Genomic DNA, 25,919 nt, shown 5'->3' with positions numbered 1-25,919 from the left:
CTCTCTTTCAAAGACTCTTGCTTTTACCTCTCTCACTACCTCATCCATAAATAAATTGAAAAATCATGGTAACATCATACACCCCTGCTAAAAACCATCCTTCACTGGAAACCATTCACTCTCCTCTCTACCTAATTGTCCACTTGCCTTACATCCTTGATAAAAAGTTCTCTGCTTCTAAGAGAGTAGCTCCCACACCATATAATTTTTACACCTTCCTTAAAGCATCTCTGTCAACCTTATCACTATCAATCCTATCATATGCCTTCTCCAGGTCCATAAATGCCACATACAAATCCACCTGTATTTCTCACACACATTCTTCAAAGGAAACATCTGATCCACACATCCTGTGCCACTTTTGTAACCACACAGCTCCTCCCCAATCTGATGCTCTGTACATGCCCTCACCTCCATATCAATACCCTCACATAAAAATTACCAGGCACTCAACAAACTTATGCCTCTGTAATGTGAACACTCACTTTTACCCCCCTTTGCCTTTATACAGTGGCAATAACCATGCATTCTGCCAATCCCCAGGCACTTCACCATGCTCCATACATACTTTAAACATCCTTACCAACCAATTAACAACACAGCAAACCCCTTCATAAATTCAACAGCAATACCATCCACTGCAGCAGCTTTGCTGTAATTCATCTTATGCAAGGCTTTCAACACCTCTTCTCTCTTAACCAAACCTCTCTCCATGACTCTCTCACTTTGCATACCACCCCAACCAAAACACTCTATGCCTGCCACTCTATTATCAAACACATTTTACAATCCTTCATAATGCTCACTCCATCTACTCCTCACTTCATCACTACCTGTTATCATTTCCCATTTTGCACCTTCACCAATGTTCCCATTTTGTTCTCTTGTCTTTTGCATATTATTTACCTTATTCCAAAACATCTTTTTACCCTCCCTAAAGTTTAATGATACTCTCTCATCCCAACTCTCATTTGCCCTCTCCTTCAATCCCTGCACCTTCGTCTTGACCTCCTGCCTCTTTTCCTTTTACTTCTCCCAGTCATTTACACTCCTTCCCTGTAAGCATCACCAAAACAACTCTCTTATTTCTTTCATTAGCAGTTTTACTTCTTCATCCCACCACTCACTATCCTTTCTAATCTGCCCACCTCCCACCTTTCGCATGCCACATGCATCTCTTGCACATGCCATCACTGCTTCCCTAAATACCTCCCATTCCTCACCCACTCGCCTCACTTCATTTGCTCTAACCTTTTGCCATTCTGCATTCAATATTTGCTAGTATTTCTTAACACAAGTCTTCTTTCCAAGCTCACTTCCACAGTTAATCTATATGATGGCAGAAGGAGGTGTCATAATAGCCAATCTTTGAGTGGTTGGTGTCCACACATCCCTGCCCGAGAAGTCCCTTCTACCTTTATGAGGCTCCTGCCTCATAAATATCTATGTGCAGAAAAAGCAGGGCAATTAAGTAGTTAGCACTCAGTGCCCTCTTTATGGTAGATGCTTCAAGGGCAAGAAGAGCCTGGAGATATGTTGAAATAGTGTTTGCAGCATGGCAGTGATGGGTGATTTCCAGAGAATAAGTAGGAGAATATGATCCATTTTTGTCTAGAGAGTGTGGTTTCTGATGGGTGTATGACTGGAGAGTTGAAGTTTAAGAAAGGGTTCGGAGGTTGGTTGTTTAGTACTTGCCAGGTTTTTTCACTGTGTCTGTGTTTTGTCTGTGTTCTATTTCTTGGGATGGGAGGATCTGTGAGTAATAGTTAGTGAAGTACAAGGTATGGGAAAGCTTTTTATCTCTACTTGGGGGTTGGTGGTTAGTCATAATGCTTATGGTGGGAGAGTTTTTGTGCAGTTGCACAGAATTGAGGCTGAGATGTTGAGGTGAGACTGTACAGAGAGGATCTTTTGTTTCATAGTGAGGGTATTGAAATTTTGTGGTTGCTAGGTAGCCGGTGATTGTTTTGAGTGCACTATACTGTGTGTTTTGCACTTTTCTTATATATGCTTCCGAGAGGGTGGAGGAACAGGCAGTTGAGTCATAAAGTGGAGCAGCTGACTTGTTTGTATAGGTGTAATGGCAGCACATATATAAAATATTAAGAAACTAGGTAACAAAACTGTAAAATTATCTTCCTGTAACTAACAAATAATGATCGCACATATATAAATAAACACACATAAGTTGCCATTCTCTCAATGTATTTTTACAAAATGTACCAACTGGCAAATCACAGGCCTTTAAAAGTTATATGCCTATTATTTCATAAACATTTGACTTTCTGTATGTCTAATTTACACCTATGTTAGCGAACTGTGCTTAAATCTGCTAGCAGATTTGCTTAGCTAGCAGAGTAGATCATTTCTGCATGCCATCCTTTCATATACCCAGTACTTACTTCCTGTTAAAAGAAAGGGCAGTACTTGATACTGCAAGCAATATACATATAACATGTTAGCTTTAATAGAGCTAATAATATAATAATAGTTAATATGGTGCTGTACTAGTTTTGACAATGAAAAATGTTGTACATAGAGAGATTAACACTGGATTATGATTTTTCTCAGAGAATACCCTAAAAAGTCTCATTCTTGCAAGACAGAATCCAGAATAGAGAAAAGCTCTAAAATCTTGTATGTATTCTAGTGCAAGCCCTATATCTGGACTTTTTTGTCAGACTACAATGGGCATACTCACTTGTGGTCAGTAGCATTGAAGAATCGATGAGCATGCTCAGGAGCAGAGTCCTCTGGTCCATGGGGTGCTGGATAACTAAGGACCAACAACATAGGTGAAGATGGGTTCATGCCCTTGTGTTTTTTCAAGAAGTTAATACCCTCACTTGTGATGACATGTGGGTAGTAGTCCTGTGGGATCAAAAGCCTTCACTCAAGAGAGACATCAAGCAAATGAGGTACAAAAACACAATAGTAAATCTATGCTAGAAAAGTGAACCTAAGCAAGAATGCACAGAAACAAAAATAAAATTTTATATCATTAAATATCAAAGAGATGAAAGTTTTATGGATGGAAGAAAAGACACCCAGCCCAACTGAAGACCTATCCAGAAAATATTACATATGAGCAATTACTCCAGCTATTAGTCATAGGCATATCCAAGCCTTTTACCTAACACATAAAGAGGAACTTATGGCCTAACCAATCCTCTTACCTAGCACATCTACAAGAACTTATGGCCTGTCCTATTCTCTTACCTAGCACATCAAGACTTGAACTATGTCTAAACATAAGTATTAGGCTCCAAAATATACTGTTGGACTCAGTGCCAAACAGTAGCCTCAACTATGTGACCAGACCTAGTAACTAATATTGATTTCAACATATATGATTGAACCTAGTACCTATCAATAGCACCAACATGGATAGTTGGATCTAGTGCCTAACAGTGGCACCAACATGTATGGTTGGACCTAGTACCTAACAGTGGCACCAACATGCATTTTTGGATCTAGTGCCTAACAGTGGCACCATCATGTATGTTTGGACCTAGTGCCTAACAGTGGCACCAACATGTGTGAATAAATGTGGCTTCTTTTTTGTGTTTTCCTGGTACTACCTCACTGAAGCATGGGGTAACAATGCTGCTTCTTGTGGGGTAGGGTAGCGCCAGGAATGAATGAAGGCAAGCAAGTACAAATATGTACATGTGTATTCAAGTATATGTCTGTGTATTAGTATATGTATGTATATATGTATATGTTGACATGTATATGTCTATGTGTATGTATGCGCATTCATGTATAAATATGTGCATATGATTGCATGGGCTGTTCTTTGTCTGTCTCCTTGCGCTACCTTGCTAATGCGGGAAACAGTAATTAAGTATAATGAAAATGTACATGATAAATATTTCATTTTATTATATTCATTTTATTATATTTCATTTTATTATATTCATTTTATTATATTTCATTTTATTATATTCATTTCATTATATTCATTTATTATATGTGTACCCATGTACACATTCTATACATAAATGCATATACATGCATATATACATACATATGCATTTTAACATCTACATAACATATACATATATACACATGTACATATTCATACTTGCTGCCTTCATCCATTCCCTTCGCCACCCCACCAAACATGAAATATATATTATTATTTGATTATCATTATACTTTGTCACTGTCTCCTGCGTTAGCAAGGTGGCAGAAGGAAACATATATATATATATATTTTCATTTTATTTCATTTTGCTTTGTCGCTGTCTCTGCATTAGTGCAAGGAAACTGACAAAAGAATAGCCCAACCCACCCATCTACACATGTATATACATACACGTCCACACACACAAATATACATAACTATACATCTCAACATATACATATATACACACACACAGACATTTATATTTATTTATTTTGCTTTGTCGCTGTCTCCCGCGTTTGCGAGGTAGCGCAAGGAAACAGACGAAAGAAATGGCCCAACCCACCCCCATACACAATGTATACACACACACGCGTCCACACACGCAAATATACATACCTATACATCTCAATGTACACATATATATACATACACAGACACATACATATATATACCCATGCACACAGTACACACTGTCTGCCCCCATTCACTCCCATCGCCACCTCGCCACACATGGAATACCATCCCCCTCCCCCCTCATGTGTGCGAGGTAGCACTAGGAAAAGACAACAAAGGCCCCATTCGTTCACACTCAGTCTCTAGCTGCCACGCAATAATGCACGAAACCACAGCTCCCTTTCCACATCCAGGCCCCACACAACTTTCCATGGTATACCCCAGATGCTTCACATGCCCTGATTTAATCCACTGACAGCACATCAACCCCGGTATACCACATCGATCCAATTCACTCTATTCGTTGCCCTCCTTTCACCCTCCTGCATGTTCAGGCCCCGATCACACAAAATCTTTTTCACTCCATCTTTCCACCTCCAATTTGGTCTCCCACTTCTCGTTCCCTCCCTCTCCGACACATATATCCTCTTGGTCAATCTTTCCTCACTCATTCTCTCCATGTGCCCAAACCATTTCAAAACACCCTCTTCTGCTCTCTCAACCACACTCTTTTTATTTCCACACATCTCTCTTACCCTTACATTACTTACTCGATCAAACCACCTCACACCACACATTGTCCTCAAACATCTCATTTCCAGCACATCCACCCTCCTGCGCACAACTCTATCCATAGCCCATGCCTCGCAACCATACAACATTGTTGGAACCACTATTCCTTCAAACATACTCATTTTTGCTTTCCGAGATAATGTTCTCGACTTCCACACATTCTTCAAGGCTCCCAGGATTTTCGCCCCCTCCCCCACCCTATGATTCACTTCCGCTTCCATGGTTCCATCCGCTGCCAGATCCACTCCCAGATATCTAAAACACTTTTCTTCCTCCAGTTTTTCTCCATTCGAACTTACCTCCCAATTGACTTGACCCTCAACCCTACTGTACCTAATAACGTTGCTCTTATTCACATTTACTCTTAACTTTCTTCTTTCACACACTTTACCAAACTCAGTCACCAGCTTCTGCAGTTTCTCACATGAATCAGCCACCAGCGCTGTATCATCAGCAAACAACAACTGACTCACTTCCCAAGCTCTCTCATCCACAACAGACTTCATACTTGCCCCTCTTTCCAAAACTCTTGCATTCACCTCCCTAACAACCCCATCCATAAACAAATTAAACAACTATGGAGACATCACACACCCCTGCCGCAAACCTACATTCACTGAGAACCAATCACTTTCCTCTCTTCCTACACGTACACATGCCTTACATCCTCGATAAAAACTTTTCACTGCTTCTAAACACTTGCCTCCCACACCATATATTCTTAATACCTTCCACAGAGCATCTTTATCAACTCTATCATATGCCTTCTCCAGATCCATAAATGCTACATACAAATCCATTTGCTTTTCTAAGTATTTCTCACATACATTCTTCAAAGCAAACACCTGATCCACACATCCTCTACCACTTCTGAAACCACGCTGCTCTTCCCCAATCTGATGCTCTGTACATGCCTTCACCCTCTCAATCATTACCCTCCCATATAATTTACCAGAAATACTCAACAAACTTATACCTCTGTAATTTGAGCACTCACTCTTATCCCCTTTGCCTTTGTACAATAGCACTATGCACGCATTCCGCCAATCCTCAGGCACCTCACCATGAGTCATACATACATTAAATAACCTTACCAACCAGTCAACAATACAGTCACCCCCTTTTTTAATAAATTCCACTGCAATACCATCCAAACCTGCTGCCTTGCCGGCTTTCATCTTCCGTAAAGCTTTTACTACCATTTGCTCCCTTGTCTTACGCACTTTATTTACCTCCTTCCAAAACATCTTTTTATTCTCACTGAAATTTAATGATACTCTCTCACTCCAACTCTCATTTGCCCTCTTTTTCACCTCTTGCACCTTTCTCTTGACCTCCTGCCTCTTTCTTTTATACCTCTCCCACTCATTTGCATTTTTTCCCTGCAAAAATCGTTCAAATGCCTCTCTCTTCTCTTTCACTAATAATCTTACTTCTTCATTCCACCACTCACTACCTTTTCTAATCAGCCCACCTCCCACGCTTCTCATGCCACAAGCATCTTTTGCACAAGCCAACCCTGCTTCCCTTAATACATCCCATTCCTCTCCCACTCCCCTTACCTCCTTTGTTCTCACCTTTTTCCATTCTGTACTCAGTCTCTCCTGGTACTTCCTCACACAAGTCTCCTTCCCAAACTCACTTACTCTCACCACTCTCTTCACCCCAACATTCTCTCTTCTTTTCTGAAAACCCCCACAAATCTTCACCTCCGCCTCCACAAGATAATGATCAGACATCCCTCCAGTTGCACCTCTCAGCACATTAACATCCAAAAGTCTCTCTTTCATGCGTCTATCAATTAACACGTAATCCAATAATGCTCTCTGGCCATCTCTCCTACTTACATACGTATACTTATGTATATCTCGCTTTTTAAACCAGGTATTCCCAATCACCAGTCCTTTTTCAGCACATAAATCTACAAGCTCTTCACCATTTCCATTTACAATACTGAACACTCCATGTATACCAATTATTCCTTCAACTGCCACATTACTCACCTTTGCATTCAAATCACCCATAACTATAACCTGGTCTTGTGCATCAAAACCACTAACACACTCATTCAGCTGCTCCCAAAACACTTGCCTCTCATTATCTTTCTTCTCATGCCCAGGTGCATATGCACCAATAATCACCCATCTCTCTCCATCAACTTTCAGTTTTACCCATATCAATCTACTAGAGTTTACTTTCTTACACTCTATCACATACTCCCACAACTCCTGATTCAGGAGTAGTGCTACTCCCCTTGCTCTTGTCCTCTGACTAACCCCTGACTTTACTCTCAAGACATTCCCAAACCACTTTTCCCCTTTACCCTTTAGCTTCGTTTCACTCAGAGCCAAAACATCCAGGTTCCTTTCCTCAAACATACTACCTGTCTCTCCTTTTTTCTCATCTTGGTTACATCCACACACATTTAGACACCCCAATCTGAGCCTTCGAGGAGGATGAGCACTCCTTGCGTGACTCCTTCTTCTGTTTCCCCTTTTAGAAAGTTAAAATACAAGGAGGGGAGAGTTTCTGGCCCCCCGCTCCCGTCCCCTTTAGTCGCCTTCTACAACACGTGAGGAATGCGTGGGAAGTATTCTTTCTCCCCTATTGCCTTGTTGTACACCACTGGTGACCCCCATCACCCCCCCATCCTGTTCCAAGGAGGCTCCTGTGACAAGCGTCCTCTGCTTTCTTCCACTGAGGCCAGAGATCATCAGTGACTTAGATCTGTCCGCTTCTTCTCTGACCAAAGTTCTTTGCTTTGGTGCGACCCGCTCAAGCGTCCAAGTGTTCCAGCATTGTCGTCTCGTCACACTCCACGTCTGTGGCTGGTGTCATCTCCAGTTTTCACCACCAAGCGCTCGCTGATCCTTTAGGACATCGAGTAAGCCATAACTTTCTCCTGACTGTTCTGTCTCAACCGCTTCACATGATGAGTAGATTTTGGCCTTGCGGGACGACCCATGGTCACAGCTTAAGCGTCGCGTCATGAGAAGAATCATCATAATTGAGTTGCACGGACTGTGATCCTCGCTGTGGTTACAAGAATGTTCTTCCGCCCACCAGAGATGCTACTATGTTTGTGAATCAAGAACCATTGCAACACATACCTCGCCAGGTGGTAGTGTCCCGCAGTGTATCGAGACAGACTTCCCCAGAACTTTTTTAAAGGGGAAGTAAATGTTTATAGTTGTGTTACTGGAGTGATAGTTTTCATACATGGTGCTCTGACAAGAAAATAGTGAAATTGGAAAAAATGTAGCTTAGACATTGAAGCTTATTCTTTTTTTTTGTTTTCAAAGTGACAGAGATGGAAAGCAAAAAGGTGTTTTTCATAAATGTACTGGAAAAGTTGAGGTCCATATAAATTTTTGGTCTGTCAAGGCTTTATTATGGTGGATGACCAACTACCTACCCTCATGTATCCAAGATATGGTTGTACTTTGTGTTATGAAGAAAATTGAGAAACATCATAAGCCAATATTCCTGTTTCATGATAAGAGAAGTGGACCAGGCAGTATGATACAGTGGTTAAATTGATGAAAACTGCTATTGACATTTGTGTAAATAAATCATACATTTCCCTTTTCCATAGCCAGAGGTTGAACCATTATGTGACATTCATTTTTTCATTTCATTTCAAGCTAGAAGTTTCAGTTTTCTAAATTATTTCTTACATTTTTCATATGTATATATATGTATATGTGTGTGTGTGTATATGTGCGTATGTATGTGTATATGTGTATATATATGTATATATATATATATATATATATATATATATATATATATATATATATATATATATATATATATATACATATTATCCCTGGGGATAGGGGTGAAAGAATACTTCCCACGCATTCCTCGCGTGCCGTAGAAGGCGACTAGAGGGGATGGGAGCGGGGGGCCAGAAATCATCTCCTCCTTGTATTTCTTAACTTTCTAAAATGGGAAACAGAAGAAGGAGTCACGCGGGGAGTACTCATCCTCCTCGAAGACTCAGACTGGGGTGTCTAAATGTGTGTGGATGTAACCAAGATGTGAAAAAAGGAGAGATAGGTAGTATGTTTGAGGAAAGGAACATGGATGTTTTGGCTCTGAGTGAAACGAAGCTAAAGGGTAAAGGGGAAGAGTGGTTTAGGAATGTCTTGGGAGTAAAGTCAGGGGTTAGTGAGAGGACAAGAGCAAGGGAAGGAGTAGCACTACTCCTGAAACAGGAGTTGTGGGAGTATGTGATAGAATGTAAGAAAGTAAATTCTCGATTAATATGGGTAAAACTGAAAGTTGATGGAGAGAGATGGGTGATTATTGGTGCATATGCACCTGGGCATGAGAAGAAAGATCATGAGAGGCAAGTGTTTTGGGAGCAGTTGAATGAGTGTGTTAGTGGTTTTGATGCACGAGACCGAGTTATAGTGATGGGTGATTTGAATGCAAAGATGAGTAATGTGGCAGTTGTGGGTATAATTGGTATACATGGGGTGTTCAGTGTTGTAAATGGAAATGGTGAAGAGCTTATAGATTTATGTGCTGAAAAAGGACTGGTGATTAGGAATACCTGGTTTAAAAAGCGAGATATACATAAGTATACGTATGTAAGTAGGAGAGATGGCCAGAGAGCGTTATTGGATGACGTGTTAATTGACAGGTGCGTGAAAGAGAGACTTTTGGATGTTAATGTGCTGAGAGGTGCAACTGGAGGGATGTCTGATCATTTTCTTGTGGAGGCTAAGGTGAAGATTTGTATGGGTTTTCAGAAAAGAAGAGTGAATGTTGGGGTGAAGAGGGTGGTTAGAGTAAGTGAGCTTGGGAAGGAGACTTGTGTGAGGAAGTACAAGGAGAGACTGAGTACAGAATGGAAAAAGGTGAGAACAATGGAAGTAAGGGGAGTGGGGGAGGAATGGGATGTATTTAGGGAATCAGTGATGGATTGAGCAAAAGATGCTTGTGGCATGAGAAGAGTGGGAGGTGGGTTGATTAGAAAGGGTAGTGAGTGGTGGGATGAAGAAGTAAGATTATTAGTGAAAGAGAAGAGAGAGGCATTTGGACGATTTTTTGCAGGGAAAAAATGCAATTGAGTGGGAGATGTATAAAAGAAAGAGACAGGAGGTCAAGAGAAAGGTGCAAGAGGTGAAAAAGAGGGCAAATGAGAGTTGGGGTGAGAGAGTATCATTAAATTTTAGGGAGAACAAAAAGATGTTCTGGAAGGAGGTAAAAAAAGTGCGTAAGACATGGGGGCAAATGGGAACTTCAGTGAAGGGCGCAAATGGGGAGGTGATAACAAGTAGTGGTGATGTGAGAAGGAGATGGAGTGAGTATTTTGAAGGTTTGTTGAATGTGTTTGATGATAGAGTGGCAGATATAGGGTGTTTTGGTCGAGGTGGTGTGCAAAGTGAGAGGGTTAGGGAAAATGATTTGGTAAACAGAGAAGAGGTAGTGAAAGCTTTGCGGAAGATGAAAGCCGGCAAGGCAGCAGGTTTGGATGGTATTGCAGTGGAATTTATTAAAAAAGCGGGTGACTGTATTGTTGACTGGTTGGTAAGGTTATTTAATGTATGTATGACTCATGGTGAGGTGCCTGAGGATTGGCGGAATGCGTGCATAGTGCCATTGTACAAAGGCAAAGGGGATAAGAGTGAGTGCTCAAATTACAGAGGTATAAGTTTGTTGAGTATTCCTGGTAAATTATATGGGAGGGTATTGATTGAGAGGGTGAAGGCATGTACAGAGCATCAGATTGGGGAAGAGCAGTGTGGTTTCAGAAGTGGTAGAGGATGTGTGGATCAGGTGTTTGCTTTGAAGAATGTATGTGAGAAATACTTAGAAAAGCAAATGGATTTGTATGTAGCATTTATGGATCTGGAGAAGGCATATGATAGAGTTGATAGAGATGCTCTGTGGAAAGTATTAAGAATATATGGTGTGGGAGGAAAGTTGTTAGAAGCAGTGAAAAGTTTTTATCGAGGATGTAAGGCATGTGTACGTGTAGGAAGAGAGGAAAGTGATTGGTTCTCAGTGAATGTAGGTTTGCGGCAGGGGTGTGTGATGTCTCCATGGTTGTTTAATTTGTTTATGGATGGGGTTGTTAGGGAGGTAAATGCAAGAGTTTTGGAAAGAGGGGCAAGTATGAAGTCTGTTGGGGATGAGAGAGCTTGGGAAGTGAGTCAGTTGTTGTTCGCTGATGATACAGCGCTGGTGGCTGATTCATGTGAGAAACTGCAGAAGCTGGTGACTGAGTTTGGTAAAGTGTGTGGAAGAAGAAAGTTAAGAGTAAATATGAATAAGAGCAAGGTTATTAGGTACAGTAGGGTTGAGGGTCAAGTCAATTGGGAGGTGAGTTTGAATGGAGAAAAACTGGAGGAAGTGAAGTGTTTTAGATATCTGGGAGTGGATCTGTCAGCGGATGGAACCATGGAAGCGGAAGTGGATCATAGGGTGGGGGAGGGGGCGAAAATTCTGGGGGCCTTGAAGAATGTGTGGAAGTCGAGAACATTATCTCGGAAAGCAAAAATGGATATGTTTGAAGGAATAGTGGTTCCAACAATGTTGTATGGTTGCGAGGCGTGGGCTATGGATAGAGTTGTGCGCAGGAGGATGGATGTGCTGGAAATGAGATGTTTGAGGACAATGTGTGGTGTGAGGTGGTTTGATCGAGTGAGTAACGTAAGGGTAAGAGAGATGTGTGGAAATAAAAAGAGCGTGGTTGAGAGAGCAGAAGAGGGTGTTTTGAAGTGGTTTGGGCACATGGAGAGAATGAGTGAGGAAAGATTGACCAAGAGGATATATGTGTCGGAGGTGGAGGGAACGAGGAGAAGAGGGAGACCAAATTGGAGGTGGAAAGATGGAGTGAAAAAGATTTTGTGTGATCGGGGCCTGAACATGCAGGAGGGTGAAAGGAGGGCAAGGAATAGAGTGAATTGGAGCGATGTGGTATACCAGGGTTGATGTGCTGTCAGTGGATTGAATCAAGGCATGTGAAGCGTCTGGGGTAAACCATGGAAAGCCGTGTAGGTATGTATATTTGCGTGTGTGGACGTATGTATATACATGTGTATGGGGGGGGGTTGGGCCATTTCTTTCGTCTGTTTCCTTGCGCTACCTCGCAAACACGGGAGACAGCGACAAAGTATAATAAAAAAAATAAAAAAACACATAAGAAAAAATGAGAATGCCAGTGAAGGAGGTAAATGGGGAAGTGAAAACAGATCGTGATGAGGTGAGGAGATGAAGTGAGTATTTTGAAGGACTGTTAAATGTGTTTGATAATATGGTGGCAGATGCAGGGTGACTGGCTCAAGGAGGTTTAGTGAAAAGGGAAAAGGTAGTGAAAGCCTTATTTAAGATGAAGTGCAGCACAGTGATTTGAGAGGATCATATAGCAGTTGAATTTCTCAGGAAAGGGTGTATCTGTGCCCTTGACTGGTCAGGATTAACATATGCATGGATCATAGGGAGGAGATAAGGACTGATGGAATGCATGTAAAGTTCCACTGTATAAAGGCAAAGGGGACAAAGATGAGTGTTCTGACTTCAAAAGTGTAAGATTCCTGAGTGTATTTATAAGTTGTATGGAAGATGGGGTGAAGGCATATCAATAGCATCAGACTGGGTGGCAACAATGTGGGTTCAGGAGTGGTAGAGGATGTGTGTACCAGGTGTTTGCTTTAAAGAATGTGCATGAAAATACTTAGAGAAACAGATGGATTTGTATGTGGGATTTTTGGATCTGGAGAAAGCTCATGACAGGGTTGTTAGAGAGGCCTTGTAGAAGGTCTTTCAAACATATGGATTGGGAAGAAAGCTACTGGAAACAGTAAAATTTTTTACAAAGAGCGTAAGGAGTGTGTGTGGGTAGGTAGAGAGGACACTGAGTGGTTTCAAATGAAGGGAGGTTTATTGCAGGGGTGTATGCGATGTTACCATGTCAGTCTAATTTGTCTATGGATGGGATAGTGAGGGAGGTAAATGCAAACATCTTGGAGAGAGGGGCGAGGATGCAGTCTGTAGGTGGTGACAGAGCCCGAGAAGTGAGCCAGTTGTTATTTGCTAATGACATAAACACTAGTGGCAGATTCCACTGAGAAACTGCAACAGTTGGTGTCCAGGTTTGGGAGAGTCTGTAACAGGAGGAAGTTGAAAGTAACCATGAATAAAAGGAAGGTTATTAGATTTGGCAATATAGGACAGCTTAGTTCGGGTGTGAGTAGGAATATAGAAAATCCGGAGGAAGTGCAGTGCTTTAAATGCCTGGGAATGGACATGGTAGCAAATGGATCAATGGCATAGTATGTGAATCACAGGGTGGGTGAATGAATGAACGCTGAGAGCAGTGAGGAATGTGTGGAAATGATTATCTATGGCGAAAACAGTTATGTTTGGAGATACAGGATTCCTAACCATGTTGTAAGGATATGACGAATGGACTAAAGATGAGAATTTGCAGAGGAGGGTGGATGCATTGGAAATTAAATGTTTGAGGACTATATGTGCGATGTATGAGGTGGTTTGATCTTGCAAGTAATAAAGAATGAGAGAGAGAGAGAGAGAGAGAGAGAGAGAGAGAGAGAGAGAGAGAGAGAGAGAGAGAGAGAGAGAAGAGTAGAGAAGAGAAGAGAAGAGAAGAGAAGAGAAGAGAAGAGAAGAGAAGAGGAGAGGGGAGAGAGAGAGAGAGAGAGAGAGAGAGAGAGAGAGAGAGAGAGAGAGAGAGAGAGAGAGAGAGAGAGAGAGAGAGAGAGAGGACAAGGAAAAGGGGAGATCAAATTTTAGGTAAAAGGAAAGGCAGAAAAGGTTTTGAGAGCTTAAGGGCTGAACATGCATATTGGCGCTGTGTTTTTGGTGCATTATACATGGCGGCTAAATGTTGGGTGTAAGTGAATGAAACCTTTCTTAGTCTGTTTCTGGTACTACCTAGCCAATGCAAGAAAGAGTGAGTAAGTAGGAAAAAAATCATTCTATTTTGCCTTTTTTTTTGCTTTCATACATTTTTCTAGGAATTTACTTTGGCACATCTTTGCTTGCCTCACACCTTACGAAAAGATATACTTTATAACTAAGAAGCACTGTAAGAAAAACTATTCATTAAAACTATAAAATTTAGGTATCAGATTAATAATAATACAGTATTACTCTATTATGATAATGGAGGAACAGCAATCACCAGATGCCATTTTGGAAAGATAATTTCCCCTTTTTTTTTCCAATGAACTGGCTGGAAATTGGGACCTCATCCAATATTGTACATGAAATGTGAGCAGCTGTTCATGTGCATCTTCCACTCAACAGAAATGGCACAAAGGTAAGCACTAGTTTGCTCTCTCATAGTTTATCTCTTCATCCATAAACCAAACATCAAACATATAATATGAATTATTCAATATTCAAATTTATATTTGTGTAAGTATCAATAGATTACTTTAAAGTCACTTTTATATCATCCTTATGCTTCTTTGACCCTCAAACTGTAACATACATTTGATGGTTTATGCACAACTGTGACATGCATCATATGAGACAGAAGATTTCTGTGCCACTATTTTGAATGGTGCGTTGTGTAAACTTCTACACCCAACTATAGCAAAATAGGTAGATAAAGAATCTATTTTTTGATATTTCATATTTCTGCTCACATTATTTGAACCTCAGGAAAATATATATTTTTCTTTTCAAATCCTTCTACAGCCACTTTTTAAATCAAAGAATACACTGAGAATAGTTCTCATTAATTTCAACTCTCCACCACAGCAAAACATAAATAAAACATTTTTTTCTTTCATACTTCTGTATGCATATCTTTAATTTCATAACAAAATGTTTTAATTTTCTTCCAATTATTTTGCACACCCAGTGGTAATTGGATTTTCTCACAATCACAATGTAAGAATCAATAATTGTTTTTTCAATATTTTACACTGCTCTCCAGCTTAAGCTGTGCCCACGTGAGAAAAGTGGCTCTCCTTTCTTATGATCCTTTTTAGCACTGATATCTATCTGAGATTAATATTAACCCCTTGAGCACATCAGGACAATTGTAGAGCATGACCTGAGAAAGGCCAGTCAACCATATCCAAGGGTTGTACCATCATACTAAAGAGGTCATATTTCAAGAAAATTTTATTAAATCCATCCTTTTTTATTGTTACCCCTCAGGAGGTGAGGTGGTAAACATTACTGAAATGCTACTACTCATTAACAATTAACAACACTAACCTTAGGGTACTGATCTCCATACTTGATGAATTGGCCATTTCGCTGGACAGTGTAGTTATAGTAACGAGAGTTCTTGAGGAGTCCTCCCCACTCCTGCCACCCAGCTGGGACATGAGAGCCATTGTACTTGTTGAGGTACTTCCCAAAGTAACCTAACAAGTATGAGAGTTGGGTAGAACTGAAACAATTATAATAATAATTGGAAAATATGTTTCTAAAACACATGCACCATTACCACTGATCTGTGCTCCTCAGTGAAAGTCTCCTTCTGGCCTTGACCTTTGACCATGACATATAAAACTTATGTATTTCATATAGAATTTTTTCCACTTTGCGATGGAATCTCTAGATCATTCCTGTCATTCAACAGTTAAGGAGGGGCACAGCATTAGTAAAAAGTGTGTCATGGGGTGAGGGAATGTTAGTCATCAAGTACAAGTTTGGTCCACATTCATGAATACAGTCTTCATATAGTTTGTGCACAATCACAAGACCCTGTGATACTGCCATCTACCCTTAACCTCAAAAACTTAATCAGATATAAATCTTCCTGTACAACACCTGTAGCATAACAGTGTCCCACATGCATAAAATAAATCTTCAGATACTGTGCATAAATGATTTTGAGCGATCAGGGACTGAACATGCAGGGGGGTGAAAGGTGTGCAAGGAATACAGTGAATTGGAGCGATGTGGTTTACTGGGGTTGATGTGCTGTTAACGGACTGAACCAGGGCATGTGAAATGTCTGGGTGTGGATAGGGAGTTTTGGTATCAGTGCATTACACATGACAGTGTAATGGGTTGAACCAGGGCATGTGAAGTGTCTGGGGTAAACCATGGAAAGTTTTGTGGGGCCTGGATGTGAAAGGGAGCAGTGGTTTCAGTGCATTATACATGACAGCTAGAGACTGAGTGTGAACAAATGTGGCCTTTGTTGTCTTCTCCTAGTGCTACCTCGCACACATGCGGGGAGAGGGGGTTATCAATTTCATGTGTGGTGGGGTGGCGACGGGAATGAATAAAGGCAGTAAGTATGAATTATGTACATGTGTATATATGTATATGTCTATGTATTTTATCCCTGGGGATAGGGGATTAAGAATACTTCCCACGTATTCCCTGCGTGTCGTAGAAGGCGACTAAAAGGGGAGGGAGCGGGGGGCTGGAAATCCTCCCCTCTCAATTTTTTTTAATTTTCCAAAAGAAGGAACAGAGAAGGGGGCCAGGTGAGGATATTCCCTCAGTGGCCCAGTTCTCTGTTCTTAACGCTACCTCGCTAATGCGGGAAATGGCGAATAGTTTGAAAAAAAAAAAAAGTCTATGTATGTATATATATGTATATGTTGAAATGTATAGGTATGTATATGTGCGTGTGTGGACGTGTATGTATATACATGTGTATGTAGATGGGTTGGGCCATTCTTCTGTCAGTTTCCTTGAACTACCTTGCTAATAAGGGAGACAGTGACAAAGTATAATAAATACAAAAATAAAATAATATATCATTATCTTGTGGAAGCGAAGGTGAAGATATGTAGACGTTTTCGGAAAAGGAGAATGTTGGGGTGAAGAGAGTGGTGAGAATAAGTGAGCTTGGAAAGGAGACGTGTGAGGAAGTACCAGGAGAGATTGAGTGGAGAATGGAAAAAGGTGAGAGCAAATGACGTAAGGGGAGCGGGGGAGGAATGGGATGTATTTAGGGAAGTAGTGATGGCTTGCGCAAAAGATGCCTGTGGCATGAGAAAGGTGGGAGGTGGGCAGATTAGAAAGGGTAGTGAGTGGTGGGATGAAGAAGTGACTTTGTTAGTGAAAGAGAAGAGAGAGGCATTTGGACGATTTTTGCAGGGAAATAGTGCAACTGACTGGGAGATGTAGAGGAGAAAGGTGCAAGAGGTGAAAAAGAGGGCAAATGAGAGTAGGGGTGAGAGGGTATCATTAAATTTTAAGGAGAATAAAAAGATGTTTTGGAAGGAGGTAAATAAAGTGCGTAAGACAAGAGAACAAATGGGAACATTGGTGAAAGGGGCAAATGGGGAGGTAATAACACGTAGTGGTGAAGTGAGAGGGAGATGGAGTGAGTATTTTGAAGGGTTGTTGAATGTGTTTGATGATAGAGTGACAGATATAGGGTGTTTCGGTCGAAGTGGGGTGCGAAGTGAGAGGGTTAGGGAGAATGATTTGGTAGACAGAGAAGAGGTAGTGAAAGCTTTGTGGAAGATGAAAGCCGGCAAGGTGACAGGTTTGGATGGTATTGCAGTGGAATTTATCAAAAATGGAGGTGACTGTGTTGTTGACTGGTTGGTGAGGATATTCAATGTATGTATGTATGGTTCATGGTGAATTGCCTGAGGATTGGCAGAATGCATACATAGTGCCATTGTACAAAGGCAAAGGGGATAAAGGTGAGTGTTCAAATCATAGAGGTATAAGTTTAATGAGTATTCCTGGGATATTATATGGGAGGGTATTGATTGAGATGGTGAAGGCATGTACAGAGCATCAGATTGGGGAAGAGCAGTGTGGTTTCAGAAATGGTAGAGGATGTGTGGATCAGGTGTTTGCTTTGAAGAATGTATGTGAGAAATATTTAGAAAAACAGATGGATTTGTATGTAGCATTTATGGATCTGGAGAAGGCATATGATGAGTTGATAGAGATGCTCTGTGGAAGGTGTTAAGAGTATATGGTGTGGGAGGTAAGTTGCTAGAAGTGAAAAGTTTTTATCAAGGATGTAAGGCATGTGTACAAGTAGGAAGAGAGGAAAGATTGGATCTCAGTGAATGTTGGTTTGCAGCAGGGGTGAGTGATGTTTCATGGTTGTTTAATTTGTTTATGGATGGGGTTGTTAGGGAGGTGAATGCAAAAGTTTTGGAGAGAGGGGCAAGTATGCAGTCTGTTGTGGATGAGAGGGCTTGGGAAGTGAGTCACTTGTTGTTTGCTGATGATACAGCGCTGGTGGCTGATTCAGGTGAGAAATTGCAGAGATTGGTGACTGAGTTTGGTAAAGTGTGTGAAAGAAGAAAGCTGAGAGTCAATGTGAATAAGAGCAAGGTTATTAGGTACAGTAGGGTTGAGGGACAAGTCAACTGGGAGGTAAGTTTGAATGGAGAAAAACTGGAGGAAGTAAAGCGTTTTAGATATCTGGGAGTGGATTTGGCAGCAGATGGAACCATGGAAGTGGAAATGAGTCACAGGGTGGGGGAGGGGGCGAAGGTTCTGGGAATATTGAAGAATATGTGGAAGGCGAGAACATTATCTCGGAGAGCATAAATGGGTATGTTTGAAGGAATAGTGGTTTGAACAATGTTATATGGTTGTGGGGCATGGGCTATAGACAGGATTGTGCGGAGGAGGGTGGATGTGTTGAAAATGACATGTTTGAGGACAATAGGCCATTACTACTTCCCTAAATACATCCCATTCTTCTCCCACTCCCCTCATGTCATTTGCTCTCACCTTTTGCCATTCTACACTCAAAATCTCCTGGTACTTTCTCACACAAGCCTCCTTTCCAAGCTCACTTACTGTCATCACTCTCTTCTCCCCGACATTCCATTCTCTTCTGAAAGCCTCTACAAATCTTCACCTTTACTTCCACAAGATAGTGATCAGACATGCTTGACCAGCTGCTCCTTTCAGCACATTAACATCCAAAAGTCTCTCTTTTACATGCATATCAATTAACACATAATCTAATAATGCCCTTTAACCATCTCCTTTACTCACATATGTATCTCTTTTTAAACCAGGTATTCCCAATCAACAGTCTTTTTTCAGCACACAAATCCACAAGCTCTTCACCATTTCCATTCACAACACTAAATACCCCATGCACACCAATCATACCCTCAGCTGTCACATTACTCACCTTCGCATTTAAATCACCCATCACTAATACCTGGTCTTGTTCACCAAAACTGCTGACACACTCACTCAGCTGCTCCCGAAACACTTGCCTCTCAAGATCCTTCTTCTCATGACCAGGTGCATAAGCACCAATAATCACCCATCTTTCTTCATCCATTTCAGTTTTACCTGCACTCCCATAACTCCTGCTTTAGGAGTAGTGGTACTCCTTCCTTATATATCCTTCTTTCGGGTACAAGAGAAAGAATTCTATCCCTGTATTCTCTGACTGTCATAAAAAGCAACTAACAGAGGCAGGAGAAGGGGCTGGAAACTCCTCATTTTGTACTTCAGTTCCTAAAAGAGGGAACAGAAAATGGAACCAAGCAGGAAAAGCTCACCCTTTTTGAATGCTCATGCTGGGGTATCTGAATGTAAGTGGATGTATCCAGAATGAGAAGAAGGGAGAGAGTGAGTATGGTCAGGAAAGAAACATGGATATTCTGGCTCTGAATGCAAAAAAACTCAAGGGTGGTGATAGGACAAATGATAAGGATGGAGTGGCATTACTCTTGAAGCAGTAGTTGTGGGAGTGTGTGATAGAGCGTAAGGAAGTAAACACTAGATTGATAGGGGTAAAAATGAAAGTGGATGGTGAGAAGTGAGTGATTATTAATGCTTATGCACCTGGCAGCTGGATCAGTGTGTCAGAAATTTTGATGTATGACACTGGGTATCATTAATAGGTGATTTAAATGCAAAGGTGAGAAATGTGACACTTGAAGGTATAACAGGAGGGCATGGGGTATTCAGTGTTATAAATGGAAATGGTGAACAGTTTGTGGAGTTGTATGCTGAAAAATGACTGGTGATTGGGAATACCTAGTTTAAAAAGAGGGACATACACATATGACTATTCCCCTAATCATAATTTCTATAGCCAAATATTGTCAGCAGAATTAGTTTACTAATAAAGACACAAACAGAGCAATGACAACTTCACCACATCCAGGCAAACCCACCTGTCCGGTAGCCAGCAGCTCTGAGGTAGGTGGCAAAGCTCCTGCGTTCATGTGTTTCTTGCCATTGTCGGGATGAACAGTTGTGGTTATTGGTGTACACCTGTCACAAGGGAGAAGAACGGGTCATTATGATAAGGAAATTATTGAGGCATTCATAACTACTGTATTGCTGGTGTAAACCTACGACAAGGAAAAGGAACAAATAATTTTGGTGAAGGAACTGCTGAGAACTGAAAAGATACAAGAGAGATAGGGTGGGAAAGAAAGGGATTACCAAAAAAATAGTATGAAAGAAAATAAATTTCAGATGGTTGATTGGTTGTTTGGGCTTTATACCTAACAGCTGCCAGGGTCAAGCTACATTCACCAAGCTAAAAACCTTTAATAACACCTTCTCCCAGATAATTCCAAGACCACATGCACTTGCAATGCAATTTTGCTCTTGTAGTGTCAGATAATGAAACAGTCACTCAAGTTATATGCAATGAAGTGACACAATCCATACTTCATTTTTGCTATAGTAGGAAAAACAAATGCTGATTTTGTCATCATTTTTTGCTATAGTAGGAAAAACAAATGCTGATTTTGTCATCCTAATATTTTCAAACAGTGAATTCAGTTGACTAAATCTTAATCCAAAAGTTGTAATGCTACATCACAGCCATTTTCAGGACTTCTCTGTCTTTAGACAAGACTCTGCATGGGCTATCTTGCTATATATATATGTTAAGAATAAAAGTAATGACCATGCCAAATTCAGATTCTAAAAAAAACAAAATGAGTATCAAAGTTTGAAGAATGTAAACAGCCACAGAATCAATAAAAACTGATAAATTCTACAAATTTGGTCTGATTTTACAAGCGTTTTATTTAAACAACCATACTTAAAAGCAATCGCTATGACAATAGCAGCAACAGGTTTGTTGGCCTTGTTTCCACAGTAGGTGACCCATACAGATTCTTGTTTCCATAGTAGGTGTCTCATACAGATTCTTGTTACCACAGTAAGTGCCACATATAGATTATCGTTTCCTCACTAAGTGCCCCATATAGATTCTTGTTTCCACCGTAGGTGCTCCATACAGATTCTTGTTTCCACTGTAGGTGCCCCATACAAATTCTTGTTTCCACATCAGTTGACCCATACAGATTTTTGTTTCCACAGCAAGTGGCCCATACAGAATATTTCCACAATAGGTGCCCCATATAGATTCTTCTTCCTACAATTGGTGCCCCATACAGATTCTTGTTTCCACAGTAAGTGCCCCATACAGATCATTTCCACAATAGGTGCCCCATACAGTTTCTTGTTCCTACAATTGGTGCCCCATGCACATTTTTGTTTCCACAGTGGGTGCCCCATGCAGACTCATGTTTCCACTGTAAGTGCACCATAAAAATTCTTGTTTCCACGGTAGGTGCCCTAAACAGATTATCATTTCCACAATAGGTGCCCCACACAGATTCTTTTTTCTACAATAGGTGCCCCATGCAGATTCTTGTTTCCACAGTAGGTGACCCATACAGATTCTTGTTTCCACAGTAGGTGCCCCATACAGAATCTTGTTTCCACAGTAGGTGACCCATACAGATTCTTGTTTCCACAGTAGGTGCCCCATACAGATTCTTGTTTCCACAATAGTTGACCTATGCAGATTCTTGTTTCCACAGTAGGTGCCCCATACAGATTCTTGTTTCCACAATAGTTGACCTATGCAGATTCTTGTTTCCACAGTAGGTGACCCATACAGATTCTTGTTTCCACAGTAGGTGCCCCATGCAGATTCTTGTTTCCACAGTAGGTGACCCATACAGATTCTTGTTTCCACAATAGGTGCCCCATACAGATTCTTGTATCCACAGTAGGTGCCCCATGCAGATTCTTGTTTCCACAGTAGGTGACCCATACAGATTCTTGTATCCACAGTAGGTGCCCCGTGCAGATTCTTGTTTCCACAGTAGGTGCCCCATACAGATTCTTTTTTCTACAATTGGTGCCCCATAGATTCTTGTTTCCACAGTAGGTGACCCATTCAGAAACGATAATCTATATGGGTAACCTACTGTTGAAACAAGAATATGTATGGGTCACCTACTGTGGAAACAAGAATCTGCATAGGTCAACTATTGTGGAAACAAGAATCTGTATGGGGCACCTATTGTGGACACAAGAATCTGTATGGGTCACCTACTGTGGAAACAAGAATCTGTATGGGTCACTTACTGTGGACACAAGAATCTGTATGGGTCACCTACTGTGGACACAAGAATCTGTAAGGGGCACCTACTGTGGACCCAAGAATCTGTATGGGTCACCTACAGTGGAAACAAGGATCTGTATGGAGCACCTACTGTGGAAACAAGGATCTGTATGGAGCACCTACTATTGATACAAGAATCTGTATGGGTCACCTACTGTGGAAACAAGAATCTGTAAGGGGCACCTACTGTGGACCCAAGAATCTGTATGGGTCACCTACTGTGGAAACAAGGATCTGTATGGAGCACCTACTATTGATACAAGAATCTGTATGGGTCACCTACTGTGGAAAAAAAGGATCTGTATGGAGCACCTACTATTGATACAAGAATCTGTATGGGTCACCTACTGTGGAAACAAGGATCTGTATGGAGCACCTACTATTGATACAAGAATCTGTATGGGTCACCTACTGTGGAAAAAAAGGATCTGTATGGAGCACCTACTATTGATACAAGAATCTGTATGGGTCACCTACTGTGGAAAAAAAGGATCTGTATGGAGCACCTACTATTGATACAAGAATCTGTATGGGTCACCTACTGTGGAAACAAGGATCTGTATGGAGCACCTACTATTGATACAAGAATCTGTATGGGTCACCTGCTGTGGAAACAAGGATTTGTATGGAGCGCCTACTATTGATAAAAGAATCTGTATGGGTCACCTGCTGTGAAAACAAGGATCTGTATGGGTAACTACTATGGAAACAAGAATCTGTATGAGTCACCTACTGTGGAAACAAGGATCTGTATGGGGCACCTACTATTGATACAAGAATCTGTATGGGTCACCTACTGTGGAAACAAGGATCTGTATGGAGCACCTACTGTGGATACAAGAATCTGTATGGGGCACCTACTGTGGAAACAAGAATCTGTATGGGTCACCTACTGTGGAAACAAGAATCTGTATGGGGCACCTATTGTGGACATAAGAATCTGTATGGGTCATCTACTGTGGAAACAAGAATCTGTATGGGTCACCTACTGTGGAGACAAGAATCTGTATGGGTCACCTACTGTGGATACAGGAATCTGTATGGGTCACCTACTGCGGATACATGAATCTCTATGGGTCACCTCTCAGTGGAAACAAGGATCTGTATATGTCACCTACTGTGGAAACAAGGATCTGTATGGATCACCTATTGTGGATACAAGAATGTGCATGGGTCACCTACTGTGGATACAGAAATCTGTATGGGTCACCTCCTGTGGATAGAGGAATCTGTATGGGGCACCTACTGTGGAAACAAGAATCTATATGGGTCACCTGCTGTGGAAACAAGGATCTGTATGGGTAACTACTATGGAAACAAGAATCTGTATGAGTCACCTACAGTGGATACAAGAATCTGTATGGGTCACCTACAGTGGATACAAGAATCTGTATGGGGCACCTACTGTGGATACATGAATCTCTATGGTTCACCTGTAGTGGAAACAAGGATCTGTATGGGGCACCTACTGTGGAAACAAGAATCTGTATGGGTCACCTACTGTGGAAACAAGAATCTGTATGGGTCACCTACGGTGGAAACAAGGATCTGTATGGGTCACCTACTGTGGAAACAAGAATCTGTATGGATCACCTACTGCGGAAACAAGAATCTGTATGGGTCACCTACTGTGGAAACAAGAATCTGTATGGGTCACCTGCTGTGGAAACAAGAATCTGTATGGGTCACCTACGGTGGAAACAAGGATCTGTATGGGTCACCTACTGTGGAAACAAGAATCTGTATGGGTCACCTACTGTGGAAACAAGAATCTGTATGGGTCACCTACGGTGGAAACAAGGATCTGTATGGGTCACCTACTGTGGAAACAAGAATCTGTATGGATCACCTACAGTGGATAAAAGAATCTGTATGGGTCACCTACTGTGGAAACAAGAATCTGTATGGGTCACCTGCTGTGGAAACAAGAATCTGTATGAGTCACCTACTGTGGAAATAAGGATCTGTGTGGGTCACCTACTGTGGAAACAAGAATCTGTATGGATCACCTACTGCGGAAACAAGAATCTGTATGGGGCACCTACTGTGGAAACAAGAATCTGTATGAGTCACCTACTGTGGAAACAAGAATCTGTATGGGTCACCTACTGTGGAAACAAGAATCTGTATGGGGCACCTACTGTGGAAACAAGAATCTGTATTGGGCACCTATTGTGGACATAAGAATCTGTATGGGTCATCTACTGTGGAAACAAGAATCTGTATGGGTCACCTACAGTGGAAACAAGAATCTGTATGAGGCACCTACTGTGGATACAGGAATCTGTATGGGTCACCTACCGTGGATACAGGAATCTGTATTGGCCATCTACTAAGGAAACAAGAACCTGTATGGATCACCTACAGTGGAAACAAGAATCTGTATGGGTTATCTTCTGTGGATACAGAAATCTGTATGGGGCACCTACTGTGGAAACAAGATTCTGCATGGGGCATCTATTGTGGAAACATGAATCTCTATGGGTCACCTGCTGTGGAAACAAGGATCTGTATGGGTAACCTACTGTGGATACAAGAATCTGTATGGGTAACTACTATGGAAACGAGAATCTGTATAGGTTACCTATTGTGGAAACATGATTCTGTATGGGAAACCTATTGTGGAAACAAGAATCTGTATGGGGTACCTACAGCAGAAACAAGAATCTGTATGGGTCACCTACAATGGAAACAAGAATCTGTATGGGGTACCTACAATGGAAACAGGAATCTGTATGGGGCACCTACTGTGGACACAAGAATCTGTATGGGGCACCTACTGTGGAACAAGAATCTGTATGAGTCACCTACTGTGGAAACTAAGGATCTGTATGGGTCACTACTGTGAAACAAGAATCTGTATGGATCACCTACTGCGGAAACAAGAATCTGTAGGGCACTACTGTGGAAACAAGAATCTGTATGAGCACCTACTGTGGAAACAAGAATCTGTATGGGTCACCTACTGTGGAAACAAGAATCTGTAGGCACCTACTGTGGAAACAAGAATCTGTATATGGGCACCTATTGTGGACATAAGAATCTGTATTGGGTCACCTACTGTGAAACAAGAATCTGTATAGGGTCACCTACAGTGGAAACAAGAATCTGATGAGGCACTACTGTGGATACAGAATCTGTATGGTCACCTACCGTGATACAGAATCTGTATTGGCCATCTACTAAGGAAACAAGAACCTGTATGGATCACTACAGTGGAAACAAGAAAATGTATGGGTTATCTTCTGTGGATACAAATCTGTATGGGTCACCTACTGTGGAAACAAGATGTCTGCATGGGGCATCTATGTGGAAACATGAATCTCTAATGGTCACCTGCTGTGGAAACAAAGATTGTATTGGGTAACCTACTGTGAAACAAGAATCTGTATGGTCAACTACTGTGGAAACAAGAATCTG

At 41.3% G+C, this 25,919-nt stretch overlaps 1 protein-coding gene across 1 annotated transcript in view; it reads right to left on the bottom strand.

Annotated features, from left to right (window-relative positions):
* LOC139756226 (uncharacterized) overlaps positions 1 to 25,919 on the bottom strand; it is a 252,544-nt gene that overhangs the window by 193,002 nt on the left and 33,623 nt on the right. The window contains exons 4-11 of the mRNA XM_071675383.1: positions 25,776 to 25,838; positions 24,865 to 24,991; positions 23,682 to 23,744; positions 21,988 to 22,301; positions 21,276 to 21,458; positions 20,239 to 20,338; positions 15,368 to 15,519; positions 2,702 to 2,871 (exon numbers count right to left, since the gene is read on the bottom strand). Of these exons, the coding sequence (XP_071531484.1) occupies positions 2,702 to 2,871; positions 15,368 to 15,519; positions 20,239 to 20,338; positions 21,276 to 21,458; positions 21,988 to 22,301; positions 23,682 to 23,744; positions 24,865 to 24,991; positions 25,776 to 25,838 (1,172 nt within the window). The remainder of the gene's footprint in view (positions 1 to 2,701; positions 2,872 to 15,367; positions 15,520 to 20,238; positions 20,339 to 21,275; positions 21,459 to 21,987; positions 22,302 to 23,681; positions 23,745 to 24,864; positions 24,992 to 25,775; positions 25,839 to 25,919) is intronic.

Source organism: Panulirus ornatus, chromosome 21, assembly GCF_036320965.1.
Source record: "Panulirus ornatus isolate Po-2019 chromosome 21, ASM3632096v1, whole genome shotgun sequence".
In the NCBI taxonomy this organism is placed as follows: Eukaryota; Metazoa; Arthropoda; class Malacostraca; order Decapoda; family Palinuridae; genus Panulirus; species Panulirus ornatus.
Note: the sequence above shows the minus strand (reverse complement) of the source record. Positions and strands in the feature narration are given on the sequence as shown.